The 24,466-nt window shown below is 41.0% G+C and overlaps 2 protein-coding genes across 7 annotated transcripts in view; both read left to right on the top strand.

Annotated features, from left to right (window-relative positions):
- Nucleotides 1-1,366: 1,366 nt before the first annotated feature.
- On the top strand, nt 1,367-16,648 carry LOC133415879 (histone acetyltransferase KAT5-like). Of its 6 annotated transcripts, XM_061702403.1 has the most exons (16): nt 1,367-1,464; nt 1,545-1,611; nt 3,420-3,488; nt 3,569-3,705; nt 7,262-7,330; nt 7,645-7,773; nt 8,510-8,680; nt 8,753-8,827; nt 11,099-11,161; nt 11,396-11,644; nt 11,729-11,818; nt 11,907-12,047; nt 12,126-12,219; nt 12,292-12,451; nt 12,543-12,624; nt 15,183-16,648. In XM_061702403.1, the coding sequence occupies exons 1-16, from the start codon at nt 1,435-1,437 to the stop codon at nt 15,315-15,317; spliced, it is 1,761 nt and encodes a 586-aa protein (XP_061558387.1). In that variant the 5' UTR covers nt 1,367-1,434; the 3' UTR covers nt 15,318-16,648. The 6 variants fall into 6 exon arrangements, with proteins under 6 accessions (XP_061558387.1, XP_061558391.1, XP_061558386.1 ...); XM_061702407.1 differs by lacking the exon at nt 7,645-7,773; XM_061702402.1 differs by having other exon boundaries at nt 7,645-7,743; nt 12,126-12,451.
- A 3,881-nt stretch (nt 16,649-20,529) lies between these two features.
- Nucleotides 20,530-24,466, top strand: part of zmp:0000001168 (signal-induced proliferation-associated 1-like protein 2) — a 45,997-nt gene continuing 42,060 nt past the window's right edge. The window contains exon 1 of the mRNA XM_061702605.1: nt 20,530-20,991. The gene's annotated coding sequence lies outside the window, so the exon portion shown is untranslated. The remainder of the gene's footprint in view (nt 20,992-24,466) is intronic.

The following is a 24,466-nucleotide window of genomic DNA, read 5'->3' as shown; positions in this document are numbered from 1 at the left end:
TTTTTTAAGACAGTGGTGAGGCCGGCCATGATGGACGGATTAGAGACAGCGGCACTGAAGAGACGACAGGAAGCAGAGCTGGAGGTGGCGGAAATGAAGATGTTGAGGTTCGCTCTCGGAGTGACCGGGTTGGATAAAATTAGAAATGAGCTCATCAGAGGGCCGGCCGAGGTTCGATGTTTTGGAGACAAAGTTAGAGAGAGCAGACTTCGATGGTTTGGACACGTCCAGAGGAGAAATAGTGAGTATTGGTAGAAGGATGATGAGGATGGAGCTGTCAGGCAAGAGAGCTAGAGGAAGACCAAAGAGAAGGTTGATGGATGTCGTGAGGGAAGACATGAGGGCAGTTGGTGTTGGAGAGGAGGATGCAGGAGATAGGCTTACATGGGAAAGGATGACACGCTGTGGCGACCCCTAAAGGGACGAGCCCAAAGGAAAAGAAGGAGGTGTTGTCCTGTGAGATTTTTTTCCTGGTGTAAAATATGTACCTTGGCTCAATAAAGGTTGGGAAACACTGCAATGGACTGTTGCCCACAGACTATCATCTCTCCAACAGACATAGCATCATTTTCATCTGATTCTCCATGCTTGTGAATATTCTCATTCCTTCAGGTCACTTTTTTCTCACGCAGAACACTGAACCGATTCCAACTGGACTGTTCTGACTGTCAGGCTAGATGATTGAATCTCCTCGAAAGGGATAAAAGGACTGCATTGTATGTGGGGTGGTAAGCCCCATCCTCTGTTCTCTGTAGAGATGTGTTGGAGTAGAAGGGTTGCGGTATGCCTCTGAACTAGAGGATAAATACTACGGTTTCCACGCCAACACTCATGATCGATCTGTCCTGTCTAGCTTTATGTGCATGAACCGATGGTTCATGATCTCGAATGAGAGGCGAAACGTCTTAAACAAACAAACACCTCTACAATCATTGCTACAACTCAATGAAATATTGTACCTTAAACGTCGTTTTGCATCCCCAAAAATTACATTTCATCCAATCCAAAGCCCAAAGTCTTTCCAGAGACGAGCTACTGCTGCCCCCAAATTAGCTAAGGAAGGTAAACTCGGTTCAAAAGTAACAAAATAGTAGCAAAACTAACTTGTAATACTCTCTAGAATTACATAATTCGTTGGTATTTTAAAATGGATTAAAAAATAAAATATAGAAAATGAATCCAATACATTTCATCCTGAGAGTATATAGTTTTGACACTTCAAAGAAGGGGTTTGTGTAAATGACATGTTTAAGCATTCCAGCCAATATATTTTGCCTACGTCACCTTACGCCTTGGCTGCATCCGCATGTAATTTCCTAGTTCGTTTACCGACTTCCGCTCAGCGCTTATGCTGTCAGAGTATTTCTTGATTGGTTTATTTACCTTTGACGTAGACCGGCATTTTCCCACAACACCCCACTCCAGCTCGCAACGATGACGAAAATGGCGGACAGCGGATCATCGGTGGGTATCCTAGCGATGTATGTTATTATTCAGTCATTGCCCAGTCCCGACGTGTAACGTGAACTTATTATTTTCGACAGGTCGAAATTGTCGAGGGCTGTCGCCTTCCCGTTCTTCGTAAGAACCAGGAACACGAAGACGAGTGGCGTAAGCGTTGTTTGCTTGTTTTTCTAAATGCTAAACGAGCTAATGCTAACTAGCGAACCTCAGTTGTTTTTAAGACACCCCGGCTTGTTGTTACAGTCTCTTAATAACGTTTCTGGCCAACTGTAACCGGCATTCGACTTTAAAAAAAAAAAAAAAAAAAAAAAAAAGGGTCATGAGAAGGCAGAATTTACTTGGCCTATAAACGTATTAATTAAACAAAATATATCGTTTGGCGTTTAGTCTGGCTTTGTTGTTTGTGGTCATATTTACTCTTGATTTAGTTAGAGGACATGACTCACATCTCGAGCGTCGGCTACACATCTCATTCAGTGTCAGCATCACTGTACAGTTGACACTTGCATCATCCAGTTTAAATTTTAACACAATACCCTACTCTCCTGGTTTCCAGTAATAAAGAGGGCAGATTCCGTTATATATGATTTCGTTCATATTTTCTCTAACTCTATAAATCTTTACCGGTGTCTAACTGCAGTTATTGTGGACTACCAATGCACGTTTCCCCTACCAAGTTTACATATCAATCAGTTTTATCTATAAAGCGCCAATTCAAAACAGAAGTTAACGCAAACCAGTTTACACATTCAGCAGGTCAACAAGCACACTCCTCATTCATTATGTGTATGTACAGTTAGAACCCGATGTTTACATAGACTGTATAGAAAAAAGACACTTTTTCCTCACTGTCTGACATGAAATCAAACTAAACGTGTCCTGTTTTAGATCAAGTAGCATTACCCAGGTAATGTTGTCGTGCCTTTGACAGCTTCTCACTAATCTTTGCTGGAATTAGAGACACACCTGTGGATGTATTGGCACATCTGAAACCCATTGCTTCTTTGTGTAAAGTCAGCCAAGATATCAGGATAAGAATTGTGGAGTTGCACAAGTCGGGTTCATCCTTGGGTGCAATTTCAGATGCCTGAAGGTGTCACGTTCATCTGTTCAAACAACTATACGCAAGTATAAACACCATGGGAATGTCCAGCCATCATACCGCTCAGGAAGGATTGCAGGGTTCTTTCCTCAGAGATGAGCATACCTTTGTCCAAAAATGTGCATATCAACCCAAGAACAAAAGCAAAATACGTTGTGTAGATGTTGGCTGAATCCACAGTGAAACGAGTACTATTGCGACATGGGCTGAAAGGCTTTTCTGCCAGGAAGAAGCTATTACTCCAAAAGAAACATTAAAAAAGACTACAAATGCACACAGGGACACTGACGAAATTAAACTGTTTGGCCACTACGAGCATCGTTACCTTTGGAGGAAAAAAAAGCAGGAAGCTTGCAAGCCTAAGAACACCACGGAATACAGAGGTGGCAGTGTCATGTTATGGTGGTGCTTTGCCAGAAGAGGGACTGATGCACATCACAAAATAGATGGCATCAAAAGAAAAGACCATTGTGGAAATACTGAAGCAACATTTCTAGACATCAACCAGTAAGTTAAAGCTTGGGCGCAAATGGGTCTTGCCAATGGACAATGAACCTCACACGAGCATGCACTTTATGACGGTAGCAAGGAAGAAACCTCAAACAGAACCCAGACTCTGTGGGGGGCAGAGCAGAGGGAAAGAGGACAGAAGACAGGCTAGAGGGGTTAGCAGCATATGGAGAGGGATGTGAACAATGAGTACAACAACATATTGGTTTGCCCATGCAGTCTCTTTTGCTACTTCAAGAATTATAACACCCTTTTCAAAAACTGAGCTTTATCCTCATCTTTGTAAAGACCGCTGTTATGAAACAGTGTGTTTTATTTAAACTTCTTCTTTCTTGTTGTCTAGCATTGGCTGAGATTTTAAGTGTGAAGGAAGTGTCTGGGAGAAAGCTCTACTATGTTCACTACATTGACTGTGAGTATCTTTTGTGTCACATCTTTTTTATGGTCTGAAACCACTGAATCGGCAAAATTTTGTAAAATATTTCTTCACAGTCAACAAACGTCTGGATGAGTGGGTCACAGCAGACAGGCTGGACATGAAGAAACTCCAGTTCCCGAAAAAGGAAGCAAAAACTCCAACTAAGAATGGTCTTCCAGGCTCCCGCCCCAGTTCACCTGAACGAGAATTGGTGAGTGGATTTATTTTCATGAATGGAACTTTAAATGTTTATTTAAAAAAAACAAAAAAACTTTAATATTTCCAATCAATATGCTGAACGATGCATTCCCTGCTTAAATTAAGGCCATTCACATTTAAAGGGAATTCCGTGATGGACCAGCTGCTTTTCTGTTATGTACAGACCATTTTAAACGGGTAACATACTACAGTGCCATTTGAATCCTGTTTGGAAGGTCATTAGTTTGGAATATTAGTTAAAACAAAATACGCTATTTTATAAGTTGCATATCAGATGCAGATTTAAAATTGGATCATCTTTTTATATCAAACTCAAAACTTTTCAATCTACAGCAAAAAGAGTGCAACTGCTGTTTGCTGCCTCACTTATGTCAAATTGAGTTTATAATCAATAATCAGTTTTACAAAATTGACAGAATATATATTTTTTTTCCAATCAATTCATCAATTGGTATTGCCTTCTTTAAAACTGACTCCGGGAGATGTTGGTAGGCGTTAAGTAAAAGTATATCCTTGTTGTAACGTTTAGACTAGGGCTGTCGATCGATTTAAGTTTTCAAAATCAGATTAATCACGATTAATCAGAGGCGCCAACTATACTACACATAATACCATAATTTGCTTCCAGATGATATTTTAAACTTTTGCTTCGATGAAAGGTTAGTTCAGCGCTGCACTACATGCAAATTACCATAGTTTTTTTTTTTTTTCGAAAGTCCCATCAGGTACCGCTTATCCTCACTGGTGTCGCGGGTGTGCTGGCGGCTATCTTAGCTGACTCTGGGTGACATACAGACAAACAATCATACACACTCACTTGCACACCTATGGACAATTTAGAGTCACCAGTCAACCTACCATGCATGTTTTTGGAATGTGCGAGGAAACTGGAGTACCCAGAGAAACCCACGCAGGCACCGGGAGAAAATGCAGACTCCACACAGGTAAGGCCGGAATCAAAAACGGGTCCTCAGAACTGTGAGGCAGTTGTGCTAACCAGTCGCACACCATGCCACCTTGGGGTGACTTTGAAGCAAAATTTGGCGAGCACACCAGTCGGAGTCTCTTATCTTTGCACTGGCGGAAGAATTGACCTGATCACTGACTTTATAGAAACCTGCACCCCAGTTCAGATATCCATCCGCGGTTAAGGTAAAGGAATGTGTGTGGTCAAAATATATTGTGTGATTAATCTGAGTTAATACATAATTAATGCAATAATTTTTTGGGGTGATTAATCATGAGTTGACAATTTAACTTTGACAGCTCTAGTTTAGACATGCCTTCCTTGTTGAGAATTGCAATAAATCTGTTGTCAACACTATATACAGTGGGTACGTAAAGTATTCAGACCCCCTTAAATTTTTCACGCTTTTTTTATATTGCAGCCATTTGCTAAAATCATTTAAGTAATTTTTTCCCTCATTAATGTACACACAGCACCCCATATTGACAGAAAAAAATGGAATTGTTGAAATGTTAGAAGATTTATTAAAAAAAAATAAATGAAACATCACACAGCCATAAGTATTCAGACCCTTTGCTCAGTATTTAGTAGAAGCACCCTTTTGTACTAATACAGCCATGAGTCTTTTTCGGAATAATGCAACAAGTTTTTCACACCTGGATTTGGGGATCCTCTGCCATTCCTCCTTGCAGATCCTCTCCAGTTCTGTCAGGTTGGCTGGTGAATGTTGGTGGGCAGCCATTTCAGGTCTTTCCAGAGATGCTCAATTAGGTTTAAGTCAGGGCTATGGCTGGGCCATTCACGAACAGTCACGGAGTTGAAATTTTAGCTGTTTTTGAAGGTGAACCTTCGGCCCAGTCTGAGGTTCTGAGCACTCTGGAGAAGGTTTTCGTCCAGGATATCCCTGTACTTGGCTGCATTCGTCTTTCCTTCAATTGCAACCAGTCTTCCTGTCCCTGCAGCTGAAAAACACACCCACAGCATGATACTGCCACCACATGCTTCACTGTTGGGACTGTGTTGGACAGGTGATGACCCGTGCCTGGTTTTCTCCACACATGCCACTTAGAATTAAGGCCAGCAATGTCTATCTTGGTCTCATCAGACCAGACAATCTTATTTCTCACCATCTTGGAGTACTTCAGGTGTTTTTTAGCAAACCCCATGCGGGCTTTCATGTGTCTTGCACTGAGGAGAGGCTTCCGTCAGGCCACTCTGCCATAAAGCCCCGACTGGTGGAGGGCTGCAGTGATGGTTGATGTTCTAGAACTTTCTCCCATCTCCCGACTGCATCTCTGGAGCTCAGCCACGGTGATCTTTGGGTTCTTCTTTACCTCTCTCACCAAGGCTCTTCTCCCCCAATTGCTCAGTTTGGCAGGACAGCCAGCTCTAGGAAGGGTTCTGATCGTCCCAAACGTCTTCCATTTCAGGATTATGGAGGCCGCTGTGCTCTTAGGAACCTTAAGTGCAGCAGAATATTTTTTTTTGTAACCTTGGCCAGATCTGTGGCTTCCCACAATTCTGTCTCTGAGCTCTTCAGGCAGTTCCCTTGACCTCATGATTCTCATTTGCTCTGACATGTACTGTGAGTTGTAAGGTCTTATATAGACAGGTGTTTGGCTTTCCTAATCAAGTCCAATCAGGATAATCAAACACAGTTGGACTCCAATGAAGGCGTAGAACCATTTTAAGGATGATCAGATCAAAAGGACAGCACCAGAGTTAAATATGAGTGTCACAGCAAAGGGTCTGAATACTTATGGCTGTGTGATATTTCAGTTTTTCTTTTTTAATAAATCAGCAAAAATTTCAACAATAAAACATTTTTCTGTCAATATGGGGTGCTGTGTGTACATTGAGGGAAAAAAATGAACTTAAATGATTTTAACAAATGGCTGCAATATAACAAAGTGAAAAATTTAAGGGGTTCTGAAAACTTTCCATACAAACTGTAGCTTAAGAAAACTTGGGTCAATTAAAAGCTGATTAATGTAGTGGTGGTTGGCCTTTTCACTGTATATCTAAACCATTGCTATCTGAGTAAAATGTGTTGTTTGAATGAAGGGCCATTATTTGTGCCTTGGTATTAACTGCTAAGAAATGTTGGGTATGTTCGGAAATTCACTCCAAGCGCGCTCCCTACACTCCTGAACTTTGGAAAACTCCGAGCGTTGTTGGTGTGTGCTGCTCGGTTATTCAGAGCGCCGCACTCTGGGAGTGCCGCAGCGTACTCCTGATGCTCTGACTGAGGAGACAGAGCGGCCGTATTGTCAAGCAGGATGAGATGGAAGTCACGGAACTGACACAATCATTATGGCGGACGCACTGACGTATCCCTGCTAATGCCCAACACGCTTGATCGTAAAATCATACAAAATGGAGCGCGCTCTGCTTCTCTGAACACTGCACTCCCAGACCGCAGTGAGAGCGTCAGATTGAATTTCTGAACGTACCCGTTATAAATGGTGAATAACAGCCGTCAGTTCGACTGTGTGTACAGTGTCCATCTGAGTAATGACCTCAAGGCCCATACAAATGTCAGTTAATCCCACCTGCTTCTCTTCCTTTCTGTTCAATTCAGAGGAAGAGTCTAGATCTCAACCTACAATCTGCCACAGCTCCTTCCAGAGGCAAAACCCTCCCCACTCCGGTACAACTTGAATTTACCCATTACCCAAAGAGCAAAAGACCTTGTTTACTCCTGGTGTTAACATGCGTCTTGTTGTACTGTATATTGCTAACGGGGTCAGGCTACACTGTAGGAAGTCCTGATGTAAGTGACCAAGATGGTGATCCAGTCAGGTGTATGCACTAGCGGTTTTACAACTTAAGACTTTTTAAGTCAGCACTGAGGTGATTTAAAGTATATTTGACTAGTTATCAGTACAGTACTATAATGGAGGGGGGAATGCTTTGCAATAATCTATAGTCACTGACCGTGATCTTGCCTCTTGGGACATCCAGGTGCCATTTGCACAACTTGGCCAAGCGGAGAAACCTGTCTTCGTTCTGGGCCCAGCACACCAGCGGGTTCTGTATGGTGGGAATTCACGGTGTTTGCAAGTAATCAAGGACCTTTTCTTGTGCAGTGAAGTAATTCCCCGCTCTCCTTCCACTTTGGTAGTGTGGGCCTGATAAATTGTCACAGTCCTGCTACTGGTTCTCCCTCATTTACCAAGGTTGTGCATTCAGAAATAGAAGACAATTGAAATCAATTAAGGTGAATGAGTAATTCCATTCACCTCACTCATCTGTCGGATGAAGCGACTCTTCGTCCTCAAGTCAAACACACATGGTTGTGAGTAGTCGACATCGCGCTCCAAATCATAGTGGAGTGTTAAGTCGACTTGTCTGTAAAACCCCTATTAAACGCTAGTTCTTTTGTTATGAGAGTCAATATTCAGACATTACAGTTTTAACCACAAAAAAACGTTTTATTATGATCACATGTGCAAAAACAGCTAGGTGAATAGCATACATGAATTATTGTGTGACATTAACAATACTGGGTAACTACATTTAAGTCCAGCGGACATTTTCAACCCTTTTACCTTGTACCTGACCTGTGTTTATCGTATCTTAATACCAGATGTAAATGGGGTGCCATTTCCATTTAACCCAAAGACAACCAAAACTAATGAAGATACTTGATTGAATAAGCTGTGGCCATGAATCAGACTCATTCTCAGCTCACATAAGCTGCAGGTTGTACTCCTTGATGCCAACGAAAACGGGCCGATGTCTCATTGATTTGCCTATTGTTTGCAAAGACGCATATTGCGGGTGATCATGAATGAAGCTGACTGCCATTACAACTTGTTCACTGCAGAAGAGGAAAGTGGAGCCGGTCCCTCTGGTACCGCAGGTGCCTCCTGCCCCCCCAGTGGCCTCCCTGCCAGCTTCAACTGAGGCTTCTCCGGCAGCTGTTTACCCTGCTGCGAGAGAGACCAACACTTTCAAGACCCGAGAAGACCATGACCAGATATCTTCCCTCACGACAGTAATGAACATCCGTGTCGTGTTTACCTCTTTTTAAGACTTCATCTGCATAATGCCTTTGTTGTTTCTGAAGAACGGCACTGCTCGAAGGCTCATCCCCTCTCAGCCCGGCAGGAAAAGGAAAGCTAATTGTGGACCCACTGATGAGGTATTGTCACTTGGGTGTGATTACATTTCAGTCTTTCAGTTTATCACTTGCATGCATGTAGGTTGTCCACAACTTTTCACTTTGTGGAGGTGTGATGTTATAGGCACTTGTTAATTTTTTATGCATTCATTGCAAGTTTTAGTGAAACAATGACCACCATATGATATTTGGACCTTTACTCGGTACAAAGGGGAATGACTGTACACCATCCATCCATCCATCCATTTTCTGTACCACTTACCCTCACTAGGGGCACGTGTGTGCTGGCGCCTATCTCACCAATCACATTCCTGAGTGAAAAAAATTGCTGCTTCGGTGATTGGTGATTTTGTCGCACCTAGCGCCCCTCTGGATTATTTTTCAACGCACATACACAGGTGGGTAGAGTAGCCCAAAATGTATCCCAAGAGTTACTGTTACTTTAGAATAATATGATTCAAGTAAAAGAAAAAAGTAGTCCTCATACAGTACAGTAGTTGAGAAACAATGAGTATTCAGTGAAAAAAAAATACGTACATCTTTATCTTTAGTGCTGTGCAGACATTTTCTCTCCCTGCTCCTTTTGAATGCGCAACAACACTTTCTACTGAAATGCTGACATTTTAGGTATACACAGATGACTGTGCATAGCAGTTCTTTTTGTAGTCCATCCATCCATTTTCCATACCACTTATCCTTACTCGGGTCACCTTTAAGCCTATTTTTAAGGTAAATGGATTCCTGCCGTGTTTCATGTAAATAAATCACTTTAAAAACTTGGATTCCGTGTGGGGCCACGCTGCCACAGAGACTGTACGGATGTGACTGTCTGGCTCCATTTGATTGCTAAATTGATGTGAAGCATCACTAGTAGTTATGTTACACTGGTGAAACAGTCATGTCACAAGTCTCTCTGGCAATCCAAAATAGGTCGCGCAACTAATGTTAAATACTTGTAGATAAAAACACAAGTAGCAAGTTGAATGTAACTGCTTCCTAAGTAAAATACTGTCCAGAGAAGAAGTCGGCATGTGCTGCTGCTTTCTCCACATAGGCATGAATTCTCTAAGGGTTGGGAAACGAGATTGTACTTTATAGTTTACATAACATGAAGCTATTGTTACTTCTTTGGTCACCTGTGGTAAAAAGAGATAAAAACAAGTTCTTCCTTACCTCACTGCTATCGGAAATATTTGAAAAGAAATCTTTTCAAGGCCAGCATTGTAGCGCATGGCCCCTTTGCTTAATGTTGGACATGCACTGCAAAGCCAGAAGCAGAGTCCTTTATAATTACAGTTACTGTTTTTCTGTACACTCAATGTTAACAATACGAAGTACCCCTTGCAAAACCCCCTACAAAAAAAAGACCTCAATTGAATGTTATTCCATTACAAAAATGTTGGTGTTTTGTTAACATAAGCAGCAACAAGTTCGAAACACCTCCCAGGTTAATGCGGTGATGTTCTCTACCACTGTAAAATACAATAATAGACAATATCTAAAGGTCAACTGAACATTATTATTAGTATTATTTTTATTACAGCAGAATTGAAATACAGCTCTTGTATTGGATTTCATTACGTTAGTAGAAGTGTGACAAATGAATATATATATATATATATATATATATATATTTATATATATATATATATATATAACATTTTGGTTAGCACTTATATATATATATATATATATATATATATATATATATATATATAATAAAAGTGCTAACCAAAATGTTTATATATGTGTATATATGTGTAAAATGTGTATATATATATATATATATATAAGTGCTAACCAAAATGTTTTAATTTGAACGATTCTTGGAGAACCGGAACATTAGTCCTGGTTTCAATCTGTTCTCGATGCCCAACCCTACTGGTTTGTGTCTACAGTTTTCAGTTGTCACTCTTCCTGCCCAGCATTGTGTTTATTATGTGAATCACTTCTTGCTTTTGTTTGAATGTAGTTTTGACTTTCATGATGAAGCTAATGTTTACTATGACTAATATTTCCACTAAACAATACTTGAAATTATAGTAGTATGGTGATAAACCCTAAGAGGAGCTTGTCTCAGTTTGGCCTCATGTAAAGTTATCCGCCCAAGACAATTTAACATCACAAGGTAGAAAAATGTTCAAATCCAGGCTCTCCATCTGCAATGATTGACAGACTGATCTCCATCTGCCCCAGTAACCAAAGTGTTGACAGTGTAAAATACAAATATCTACACACCCCTTTAGTTTCCAAAAGCCAGTGTTTTTGTGTGTGTCTCTCTCTCTCTGCTAGATGATAAAGGTTTTGCAGTATAACAAGCCTCAAAGCGCCAGTGTCTTTCTACCACCACCAGAGGTCTGTTTGATTTCCTGTTATTGACCATTTGTGTGTTGCTGCCAAATCGTGCTGTGCCCTATTGGGTCCAAATCTTGTGTTTCTGGTAACATGTACAACCACTGTGATTCTACATGTTGCTCAAAGAAACAAAATATATTTCATTTACTTTTTAATTTTGGGGGGAAAAAATGTCCCAAAAATCAGACAAATTATGCCCGGGTCTAATGGCCTTTTTCTCCCCCCCCCCCCCAGGATTCACAGGACAGTTCTGATGGCATCCCGTCTGCACCCCGTATGACAGGCAGTCTGGTGTCAGATCGCAGCCACGACGACATCGTTACCCGAATGAAAAACATTGAGTGTATAGAACTCGGTCGTCACAGGCTGAAGCCGTGGTACTTTTCTCCGTACCCACAAGAACTAACGTCGCTGCCCATTCTCTACCTCTGTGAATTCTGCCTCAAGTACCTCAAAAGTCTAAAGTGTCTACAGAGACATTTGGTAAACAAAGCATCTTTACAAAACTGGTTGAATCCTGCAAATCCTGCTGGTCAGTCTGATTGTTGTTCCTGTGTCTTTGATCAGACAAAATGTAACCTCCGACATCCTCCAGGCAACGAGATCTACCGCAAAGGAACCATCTCATTCTTTGAGATTGATGGCAGAAAAAATAAAGTTAGTTCTGACATTGAATATGTTGCCTTTTTAACTGCATTAGTAGTTTCAACACTGCTTATTCAATACATCTATCAAATCTTTTTAGAATTATTCCCAGAACTTGTGTTTACTTGCAAAATGTTTCCTGGACCACAAAACACTGTACTACGACACGGACCCTTTCCTCTTCTATGTAATGACTGAGTATGACTCCAAAGGCTTCCATATAGTGGGCTACTTCTCAAAGGTACACACGTGTTCATATGCAGTCCACTTGGACCAACATGGACACAGTCCTATTCTGTTTTTTCCTTTTTTCTTTCAGGAAAAAGAGTCAACTGAGGATTATAATGTGGCCTGTATCCTGACATTGCCTCCTTATCAGCGGAGAGGTTACGGGAAACTGCTCATCGAGTTTAGTGAGTGCACAAAAAGTATGATGAGCAAATGGGCATGTTATCTAAAATGTTACCCCATCATCTGTCCTTCAGGTTACGAGCTGTCCAAGGTTGAAGGGAAGACGGGCACGCCAGAGAAGCCCCTCTCGGACCTCGGCCTGTTGTCTTATCGCTCCTACTGGTCACAGACCATCCTGGAGATTCTCATGGACCTTAAACCTGACAATGGCGAGAGGCCTCAGATTACCATCAAGTACACGAGCGAAGGATTTTAATTAACATTTTGATTGTCAAGGACAATTTCAACTGCGTTTTTTCTTTTTTCTTTTTTTAATTTCCCCCAGTGAGATCAGCGAGATCACAAGTGTCAAGAAAGAAGATGTCATTTCAACACTGCAGTACCTCAACCTGATCAACTATTATAAGGTGAGGGATCAACCTATTTACCTATTATTTTGAATACTGTCCAAACGGTTCAGTTCAACCATTTTAGTTAGATCCGCATGACCCGTCCGGTTCGGCATGTGCAACTCCTTGTTTTTTTTTTCTTTTTTTTCCTCATTTCTTAAAGCTAGCCTTGATGGCGATGGCTCAACACGCGCACTCTCAGAGTAGACTTAGGGTGTCAAATTGAATCCTGAATGCACCTGAGGCAGGACACACCATTTGCATCATGCTCTTCCACCGATGCAGCCGCCAATCATTTTGCAGCTGGGTGCGTCCTGCCTTGTACTGTACTTGAGTGGGATTTACAGGAATGGACAGGGCAGTCAGTTTGTTTTGCCCAATCTGGATGGATCTCAAAATGGTTTCACACACGTATCAACTCATGTGGAGTGTGTGAGCAGTCTAGTCATGCATGTACAGTTGAATTGCAAATTTATGTCATTTCTTTTCAATAGTTCAATTCAAAAAGAGAAACATATAGATTCACTACACACACAGTGAAATATTTCATTTTCTTATAGTTTTATTAGAAGAAACAAAATGATTTTAAATGTAGAAATTGGGTAAGAATTGGACTTCTGAAAAGTATTTTCCTGTGTTTACTGTAATTAATCTGTATAATATATACAGTGGGTACAGAAAGTATTCAGACCCCCTTAAAGTTTTCACTGTTATATTGCAGCCATTTGTTAAAATCATTTAAGTTCATTTTTATCCACATTAATGTACACACAGCACCCCATGTTGACAGGAAAACAAACGGAATTGTTGAAATCTTTTCAGATTTATTAAAAAGAAACACTCAAATATCACGCAGCCATAAGTATTCAGACCCTTTGCTCAGTATTTAGTGGAAGCACCCTTTTGAGCTAATACAGCCAGGAGTCTTTTTGGGGATGAGGCAAGTTTTTCACACCTGGATTTGAGGATCCTCTGCCATTCCTCCTTGCAGATCCTCTCCAGTTCTGTCAGGTTGGATGGTGAAAATTGGTGGGCAGCCATTTTCAGGTCTCTCCAGAGATGCTCAGTTGGGTTTAAGTCAGGGCTATGGCTGGGCCATTCAAGAGCAGTCACAGAGTTGTTCTGAAGCCGCTCCTTTGTTATTTTAGCTGTGTACTTGGGGTCATTGTCTTGTTGGAAGGTGAACCTTCGGCCCAGTCTGAGGTTCTGAGCACTCTGGTGAAGGTTTTGGTCCAGGATGTCCCTGTACTTGGCCGCATTCATCTTTCCTTCGATTGCAACCGGTCTTCCTGTCCCTGCAGCTGAAAAACATCCCCGCAGCATGACGCTCCCACCACCGTGCTTCACTGTTGGGCCTCTATTGGACAGGTGATGAGCAGTGCCTGCTTTTCTCCACACATGCCACTTAGAATTAAGGCCAGCAATGTCTCTCTTGGTCTCATCAGACCAGAATATCTTATTTCTCACCATCTTGGAGTACTTCAGGTGTTTTTTTTTTTTTTTTTGCAAACTCCATGCGGGCTTTCATGTGTCTTGCACTGAGGAGAGGCTTCCGTCAGGCCACTCTGCCATAAAGCCCCAACTGGCGGAGGGCTGCAGTGATGGTTGACGTTCTAGAACTTTCTCCCATCTCCCGACTGCATCTCTGGAGCTCAGCCACGGTGATCTTTGGGTTCTTCTTTACCTCTCTCACCAAGGCTCTTCTCCCCCGATTGCTCAGTTTGGCCGGACGACAAGCTCTAGGAAGGGTTCTGATTGCCCCAAACGTCTTCCATTTCAGGATTATGGAGGCCGCTGTGCTCTTAGGAACCTTAAGTGCAGCAGAATTTTTTTTTGTAACCTTGGCCAGATCTGTGCCTTGCCACAAATCTATCTCATCGCTCTTCAGGCAGTTCCTTTGACCTCATGAGTCTCATTTGCTCTGACATGCACTGTGAGCTGTAAGGTCTTCTATAGACAGGTGTGTGGCTTTCCTAATCAAGTCCAATCAGTATAATGAAACAGCTGGACTCCAATGAAGGTGGAGAACCATCTCAAGGATGATCAGAAGAAATGGACAGCAACAGAGTTAAATATATGAGTGTCACAGCAAAGGGTCTGAATACTTATGGCTGTGTGATATTTCAGTGTTTCTTTTTTAATAAATCTGCAAAAATGTCAACAATTAAGTTTTCTTTCTGTCAATATGGGGTGCTGTGTCTACACTAATGAGGAAAGATGAACTTAAATGATTTTTAGCAAATGGCTGCAATATAACGGAGTGATAAATTTAAGGGGGTCTGAATGCTTTCTGTACCCACTGTATGTTTTTGAATTGAACTACTAAATGAACTTTATGATATTCCAATTCATTGTGATGCACCTGTAGGTAACAGGTATTTTAGAGATGCCTGACATCATGAGAAAAACATAAAGTGTAACTCAGCAAATATTACAACTCAAACAATATTATATTACCTGAACCTTTTGTGTCGCATAGTATTCCGTCCACATGTTGATGCAAGACTTGGTAACTATTTTCCTGTCCAGGCTATAAAGTGAGATTCTTTTTCCTGTTTGTGTTGCCCCTTATGAAGGGCCAGTACATCCTGACACTGTCAGAGGACATTGTGGATGGGCATGAAAGAGCCATGCAGAAGAGACACACACGTATAGATCCAAAATGTCTTCATTTCACACCCAAGGACTGGAGCAAGAGGGGCAAGTGGTAAAGTCTCTCCTTTTGGACAGCAGACGTGAAGCTGGGATCACAATGGTTTTGCAATACAGAAGCCCTTTCTCCAACCCAGGACAAGTTTAAAAATAATACCTGCATCGGCTTTTATTGTGACTATCTATCTGTTCTATACTGTATATTGGGACTCTGAAAGAGACATGAACAATGAGAGCAGCAAATCCTACAACACTCCCTCTGCTGTGTACAAAAGCAACTTCACCAAACTAAAAAGTGTGTGCAATTCATATACGGTGTTAAATAGTGTACTGTACATCAAATCACAAACATGCTCAATAGCTAATGTGCTGGAATTTCGGGATATGAATTCCTGCAATGACTTTCATCAACGGATGATAAAACCCTCGTGGATTTCTGAGTGGAGCAGGGACATCCATACCCCCCATGTTTTAATCAATTGAAAATTCATCATTCTTCTGAGGCTCATTCCTTGAGTGTGCAACAATATTGTGTGCCACATTACTGTGCTTTCGCCTGCATTTGTTGTCAAGAAAACCAGCGCTCTTGTACAAGACACCCCTAGAACTTTCTAGAACCTTTCTCCATGTGTTCAGGCTTCAAACCATCTCCACACCTTGTGTAGTAATCCTCCTGGCATATTTGTCCTTGTATTTTAGTGGTCAATTCTAACTGTGCTGAACTCCCTCTTATGTTGGTTATTGAAAGCTACTGCACTCGCTTTATGATCTGAATCGCCAAACCCCTCAGAAGTTAGGAAGTTCCTTGCTGCAGGCTGTTTCAACTCTACACACACTTAAAGCAAATGTAATTTTGTGAATTTTAAGGCACCAGTATACTCAATATTTTATATTTCCATAGTGGTAAAACAATCAATCACGTTTCCTTATCTTAAGAGTTGTATGCATTTCCATCTTGAGCCATTAGCATTTATTTTCAATATACAATGAGATAAATAACTTCCAGGTTTCGTAACTCCATGCCAGATTTGATTGTATAACTAACACAAGCCATGTTGAACTGTAAAGAGTGATGTATATTTTGTGTACAGTTGTGTGTAGTTCTGCTTTTTTGTTTGTTTTACATACAGTAAACTAACTGCACACTAGGAGAAGAGATGTGATATATTAGTGTGTGATTTCTGCTTGTCAGAAAGAGTGCGGAGTTTACTCTTGAAATAATGTCCGCATATCCAAGTGGAATAGTTGAGAATCGATTGTTTCATAGGGTTTCATCCAAACGAGTTGAAAGTAACGTATTTTGACGTTTTAAACTTAATTTCATATTTTTGACAAATGATTTCATTTTGATATCTGTGGAAAAAAATGAATGAAAGCGTCCTTTGAACGACCTCGTGTGAGTCTGCGTGATATTTTTGGCAGAATAAACGGCATGTTATATTGTTTGCAATCGCAGTTTGACATGTGACCACGAGGTGGCACCATTATTTTACTGTTGATTTACGAGTCGCTCTTTATGTAATCACCGCCAGGTGGCAGTATTGTACATTTTATTCCGTGTGTAGATAATTTGCTAAAATTCAAATGATGCGTAGTGTGTCTTCCGTTGGCGTTGAGGAGGAACAGTTGAATTAAATTCAACACCGAATAGGTAAAAGTCACTTCAAACCTCACATTTAACTATCAGTTTTCGTTTCATTAGTTCGGCCTCATCTCTTCGAATGAATTCGTGGTTGCTAATGAGGCTTGTGTGAAATCAAATTTAAAAAAAAAAAGTGTCGTTCGCAGTTCCAAATGAGCGTTATTCAGTTATGCCTTGTTATACAAAGGTTCGGTTTGAAGTGTGTCTTTGTTAAGAATGCCTTTGGGGGGGATGAAGCTTGTGACGTCTCGCGTTCAATTTGTATAGTGCTTTGAATGGGCCTCGGCAGTAGCAATTCAGCTTGTCTAATGCAGTGCAGTATCTGCTCGATCATATTCTGCTTCTCTGCGATCCTTTCAGGAACATTAGACTCGTGGAGGATAAGTCCGTCATCATCCATTTTATATTCATTTATTTGCAAACCGCTCAGTCAGGAAAAAGACTTCAGTTGGGGCATTTTTTAAGATTTACTCTACACAATCCATAAAGCTCCAATACAAGAACTGTATCAAAACTTAAAGCTTTACAAATCGTGCTCAGTTCTGATTGACACTGCACATATCCCTGTTCAAATGCCTTGTTTTTGTGATCAAAATTACACCAAGATAATTAATTTCAAAGCTTTTCCCATCATTAATGTGATCTATAACCAGTACAACTAAATTGGTATGGGGGGGGGGGGGGAATGAAAATAAACAACTGAGATAAAGTGGTTTCGCAAGTGTACACCCCTTACAACTGGGGACGTGGCTGTGTCAGAATTCACCAATCACATTCAAATTTATGTTAAATGGGAGTCGGCACACACTTGCTATCATTTTTAGTCCCTCTCTCGTTTCCCCAAAATAAAGCCCAGCTGTTGTAGTTTTTTATTGCTGCACACGTTTTGCTTTCGAGCAGACGCCTGAAGAGTTTGTGCTAACACTGACTGGTATTTGGTACTGTTCTTAATTCCCACCACCTTGACTTAGGGCCCAGTTCCTCCTGAAGAAAAACAGCCACCAACCACAATGCTTCACTGTCGCCATGGTGTTCTTCATGTGATGAGCAGTGTTTTTACACCAATCATACCTTTTGTAATTATGGTTAAAAAGCTCAACCTTGGTTTCATCAGAGCATAACGCTTTGCCACTTTTCAGTAAGGCTTCTGTCTTGCCCCCCCCACCCCATAGGCCAGACATATGAAGAAGACGAGATATTGTTGTCACATGTACTAAACGGCATACTTTCCGGACATTCCTGCAATACCGTCAGTATTGCTGTCAGCCTCCCTGACCAATTTTCTTCTAGTCTGTATCAATTTTGGAGGGATGTCAAGTTCTTTGTAATGTCACTGTTGTACCACATTTTCTCAAGTTGATGACCGTCTTCTCTTGCGTTCAATGGTGCATTTAATGCCTTGAAAATTACATTCTCTAAATGGTGGCAGGTGTGTGCTGTTGTGTGTTAAATGTGATTGCGAGCTCGCATTAATGGTGGAATTTTTTTTTTTTTCAATGATTTATCTTGGTCTTATTTTTTATAACACAAAAACCTGGCATTTGAACAGGGGTGTGTAGACTTTTATATCCACTTTAGGCCATAGATTAACAATAGTTTCATTATCGTGGTTGTAGTTTGTAGTAGTGCAGAACTACACTGCATCATACTGATACTGTTAGGTAACCATATTAACGTTATTACCATATTACATGAAACAACTGAAAGTGTCAACCCAAACTATAGTTTAGTATATCAAAAGTAATATTGAACTATTGGGTTTCATTCTATATTTTATCTTATTTGTAAAGCTGCAAGAATTGCTCAATTGGTGATGAAAATTGGTGATAAAAACATTTGCTTAAACAAAACAGAATTTTCTATGAGAAGAAAGATTTCAGAAATTGGTGACTGTTTATTTTATATGTACTGTGGTAACTTAATAATTTATCAACTCACAATCATAGAGCTAGGTTGTCTTCATGACATAATTGTTTAGAAAGTACTGTATATGTAATATTGTGATCCATTGTGTGTAGATTGCTATATTTAAGCAGTTTTTCAACTATTTAAAAAAAAAAAAAAATGCAAACCAAATTGCATTGCAGGTATTGATAATGCAGTTAGAAATTAATCACTAACAAAATGATTAAAATGTAATTATTTACATGTTTTAGATTGACAGTCCTACTGGCAACCAACCCATAATACGGTATGAATGTTTTTGCTTCTATCAACACGTGGCTGCGTTTTTATTTTTTTAATGGTTCTTATCTGTTCATGACACTCCCGGGCCCCAACAACACAGCATCCCACTCACTCCCCTCCCTGCCCCCAATCTCCCTTAACCCCCCCCAACACACACACACACACACGCTGCTTGGAGCTTGACCAGCACTACTGACCTGCTAGCACACAAAAGCCATATGGTCTGACCAGGGTGGGACTTCGGACAGTAATTAAGGGAGTGGGGGGGTTGCAAACTGTGCCCCCTCCCCTTGAATATTGTAAAATGTTTAATCAAAATGTTATCAGCTGCTGGTGGGTTTTTAAGAATATTCAGCTACTGATTTGGAGGCAAAGAAAATACATCGTCCGGATCCGGTGCTCTAATTTTCCTCAAGGAGGTTGATTGTTTGTGATGATCTCACCCCGACGTTTGGGGAGTACACAGAGCTATCTCCAAACAAACAGTTACTTTCTCACACACACGTGCACTATTTTCAACTCTACCCCATTTTGAGCCTTTATCTAGTCAATGCAGAAATGTCAGAGAAAACTAGAATGGGCTCTAGTGTGCAGATCGCAGCACTTTTATAGCTACTCATCTGATGACTCCATTTTATCATTAAGATACAGTATATACAGTACTTCATAATGACAAAGAAATCTGAAGATTCGTGTTAAGAAAGAAAGCCTGCATACACTTCTTTCTCATGATCCTCTCTTAGATTTCGCATGTTCTTCCTTGGCCTACATACCACACACCTCCACAAAGTTTCGTGTAGCTTTTGTATAATCCTGCTAACAAACTAGAATGGAACTCGTTTGAGCACAGACCTCCCAACCAAGCCCATAATGGAAAAGAACCACCTGGTACACCTTTATAGATTCCCACCGTCAACATATTTTGGATTTTCCATGAAAAATACATTGAATTTCAATAATATGGGTTAAGAGTCATTTATTGTTCACTGAGAATTGAAGAAAAACTGTCTATCACAACAAAAATAATCATTCAATGACACAGTTGTAGTTGTTTAGATAAAGACAAAAACATGCATGGTTACCAAAACTGAAAAAAAAAAAAAAAAAAAATTTTTTTAAATGTGATGGGATCCCTATGATTGTAAAGGGAAAATAGTCCTGCTAAACGAATACACGTATTAAAACAACTTTGGTAGCAGGGAATCAAGATTTAAGTCAAATGTTAGTAACGTTTCAGATTGATTAGTTGCATTAATAAGCAGCGTGAAAAAAATGCTTTGTTGACTGTTTGATGTGACAAAACATGACATCATGGCACGCGCGTTATCACTTTAAAGTGACATCACTCAGCCCGTCCTTCTTTTAAATATATACACATCTCACCAATCGCGTATTTCCATTTATGAGCTCTCTTTTTGGCTCCAGCTGACCACTGCTGCCTCTCTGTCAAAGAGACCAAGAGGGGGAGGACTGAGGCTAAGCTGTGTGTGTTTGTGCATGTGTGTGTGTGTGAGAGAGAGAGACAGAGAGAGGGAGGAGGACGAGAAAGAGGGGGTTGGCTTTAGTGTGATGTGAATGGAATAGAATCGGCACAAGAGAGAGGGAGCAAGGGAGGAGGACAACACATCAACCTGCCTCTTGACTAAGCGATCAAAAGAGGCACACATATTGGGAAGTGTGTGTTATTGTGTGCTGTTTTTTTTACAAATTTATTTTGGGACAGAGGAAGAGAGCAGCAGACAGGAGGAACTAAGCGAAGTGGAGGAGGAGGAGGAAGAGGTGAGCGAGCCGGAGCGTGGAGATAGATAGCAGAAAAATGCTGCCATGGGGAGAAAAGGGGAGGGAGTCGGCAGAGAGGAAGAGGATGAAACGAGACCGGGTGGAGCGGAGCTGAAATGTTGGAGGTAATAGCCTATTTCTTTCTTCATGTTTCAGCCTCGGCCATGTCATCTTTCTGACCGTAATGGGTGCGCGCATTTGGAAGCGCATACGCAACTAGAGTGTGTGTCGGCATGCACGCAATCCAGCCACAGAAAATGTATGAGCGAAGAGGGCATGAGATAATACCTCATGCCATCTCATCTTTTGTCTCTCCAGTTGTTGCGTTATCAGTGTTAACTATGAGGTGTTCGAGTGAGTTAAGGTGCCCCCCTACAGCACCTTGTGTGTCATTTCTCCACAACATTGAGGGATTCGACCCAGTTTGTCACCTTTGTCGCATTTCATCACTGGCCCTCCTCCTCCTCCCCCACCTACCCCCATCTCTCCTGTCTCTCTATTGTGAGGCCCAATTGTCTTAAAAAAGCAGCATTATGACACCGTCAAGGAGTCAGTGCAAAAAGCCTTGTGGTGCGGTGGATGGATGGAGGGAGGGAGCCAGACAAGATGAGCTGAACATCCATGGGTAAAAAGAGCAGTGGGATTTGGTTCCTAATCCTTATTTTTAAAGACAAATACAACAACAAAAATAAACTGCCACCTTTTGCTTGGAAGATTTTGTGCGCATTAAAGGTGATGTGGTGATATCATTGCATGTGACGTCCAAAGACAATGATGAATGAAATAAATCGGGGTGTTGTTTTCAAGGTGGCACAGAGAATGAGGGATGCTGGAGGCAGGTACATCCCCAAACACCACCACACCACCACCCTCCTGCTTGCTGTAATTTAAGATGGGGCTTGTGTGTGTGTGTGTGCACGCGAGAGAGAGAGACCTGGGGCTTTCAGATAGATGCTGTAGGGAGAAAAGATGCAGAGATGCAGGACCTAGCATGCAGTGATAGAGACAAAACAACATCATCAGCAGCAGCAGCAGTCACTTACATAAGCCAGGCCACTCAAAGGACAGGGCATTTCATTTACATTGAGCCGCACTCTCCCCCTGCTATTCATTGTGGTTGACATTCACGTTTTAAGCCGCAAAATGCATTTTGACCTGCAATGATAGAAGGACTCACTAAAGGTTTAAAAAAAAAAAAAAAAAACATCAATATGATTAATACAAAGCTTGCACTGACAATGTAGCTAGCAGCCTACTGATCTGCAATTCAAACATAACTGTTTAATGCATTAGTTCAAATTAAGATGGGATGAGTTTCTGTTTTAAGTTTAAGTTTTGTTTCCATTGGTTTGCATCATTGGTTTCAACATCCTTTTTACAGTTTTTGATATTGCAACCTTTATTTTTTAGGAAGGGTAGTTATTTTTGCATTAAATCTAGGTGAGAAGAGCATTCATGACAGAGAAGAAATTTAAGGCAGCCACAATATATCCCACCCAATACCACTCTTCTTCAAGCGATATCATCCATTTTAAATTCACAAGTATGGTTCATTTCAGTACAGTAGGAATTGTGTTCTGTACAAAACATACAGTGACAAACTCAAGTTAAATCTCGGAACCCTGACTTGCTTTACCTAACAAGGCAGTTGCTAAATTACCGTTTCATTAAGTGTTAAACAAAAATGTTACACGTTAAAGAAAGTGATCATTTTTGAGCCCACGTTGAGATCTACAGTTATCGCTTTTAGAAACACAAAAAGGGTGAACATCTTACAAATAAAACTGAGCTGAGGTATCTAGCACAGCGGTTCTCAAAACTTGGACACCAAGTACCACCTAAAAAAATACTTCCACCAGTTACCGCCATCATGACCATCACTAAGATACAGCCAGAGGTTTTAGTCCTCAAAAGTATATTCTTAACATTATGCACAACATCTGCGATTGGCTGGCGACCACTTCAGGGTGTACCACGCCTCTCGCCCAAAGATAGCTGGCATAGGTTCCAGCACGCCCGCGACCCTTGTGAGGATAAAGCGTGACAGAAAATGGATGGTTGGATATATGCGCAACATGAATATTAACACGGTGGTTAAATATAGGAACATTTAAAAACAAAAACAAAAAACTACTAAAACTAATTATTCAATAATAGAGTATTGCACATAAAAGTTAAATAAAAGTTGTACCTAAAAAGTTTGAAAACAAGCAGTTCTTAAGATTAAATTCAAATTAGTTTTACTAAAAAAGTTAAGTTCCCATATTTTGGCTATTTAGACCTTCATAGAGTTACTCTCTAACATGGACTTTGTTTAAAAAATGTAATTCATTTAAAAAAAAAAAAACACCTTGGTTTTATAATACGAGTGTCCAGAAAAGGCCCATCTGACATCTACTTCTGTTTGACCCAGTTTTGTATCCGCTTTGTCCATATTTGGCTAAGACCGCCCCCTTTCTTCTGATTCGTTGCCTCCGTGTAGAAGACCCGCTTGTCTTTTGTTATGTTGACAGCGTCGCAGAGATTTTCACCAGTGACGTAGATAAACTCGAGACAATCGAATGACCTGATTTCAGGCCTCCTGCAGGACTGTAAATAGTCCGCGGAATTCTGGGCTGGGGGGTAAACGTAGTACTCTGTCGACATTGACATTGACGGTCTGTAATCATGAGCGTCATATTTACATCATTGAAGACCGTATTACGGCAGGTCAGGTGCAAATCTTGCGCCATTTATAGGTTATCGGTGCGATCTTTCTACGCATTTAAATTCCTTGTATGCTGTCAAGTTTTTTACATTAATAGGTTTGCAGTATGTCAGTGTCACGGAGGGACATAGTACAGAGGTAGGATGGCGAGACCGACATTGTGAAGAAGCTCGATAAGGATAACGGGATCAAGAATCCGTGGAATTGGTACTGGCTGGAATTAAAGGCCGGGGTTCGATCCCCGGCCCCGCCTGTGCGGAGTTTACATGTTCTCCCCGTCCGTGCCTGCGTGGCTTTTTCTCCGGGCACTCCGGTTTCCTCCCGCATCCCGAAAACATGCATTCATTGGAGACTCTAAATTGCCCGTAGGTGTGTCTGTGTGTGTGTGTTCCTCAGATTTGACTCTTTCCATTTCACAGCTCCTGCTCTCGGTCGAAAAACGTCTGGAACTCAGGAATGCATGAACGATTTTAATTCATATTTCACGTGTTTACTGAGGCACCATAGAGCCAATATAACGTCCGAAATACTCGAAAATGTTGGTTCGGTAAAATATAGGACCTTTGCATAACACTGTACTGTACTTGGGCTGGGATTCTTGCATGTTCCACTAGAGGAAGCCCACGCACCGCTAGTGCTACAAGTACCACACTTTGAGAATCACTGATCTCGCAGATGCTCCAAAGAATTCCAAATCCAAGTGGAAGGAAACTAAAAACAAACAACTCTGTCAAATTATATCCAATTGGTAAGAAATTAGAATGGCACTAATTTAGTTGTTTGGCAGCAATTTAAATTGATCATGTCATCAGGCGTAGTCGTAATTTCTTGTGTTTATGGCATGTATTCCATGTTCTCCTGGATAGAAATATAGCTCCTTTTAGCTGTTAACA

This window comes from Phycodurus eques, chromosome 17, assembly GCF_024500275.1.
Source record: "Phycodurus eques isolate BA_2022a chromosome 17, UOR_Pequ_1.1, whole genome shotgun sequence".
Lineage (NCBI taxonomy): Eukaryota > Metazoa > Chordata > Actinopteri > Syngnathiformes > Syngnathidae > Phycodurus > Phycodurus eques.
This window is presented reverse-complemented; position numbering and strand designations above follow the sequence as displayed.

Coding starts and splice junctions, on each gene's coding strand:
- LOC133415879 (XM_061702401.1), top strand. CDS start 1,435: ATGACGAAAATGGCGGACAGCGGATCATCG. Junction 3,706..7,261: donor GTTCACCTGAACGAGAATTG/GTGAGTGGATTT, acceptor TGTTCAATTCAG/AGGAAGAGTCTAGATCTCAA. Junction 12,625..15,182: donor ACCTGATCAACTATTATAAG/GTGAGGGATCAA, acceptor CCCCTTATGAAG/GGCCAGTACATCCTGACACT.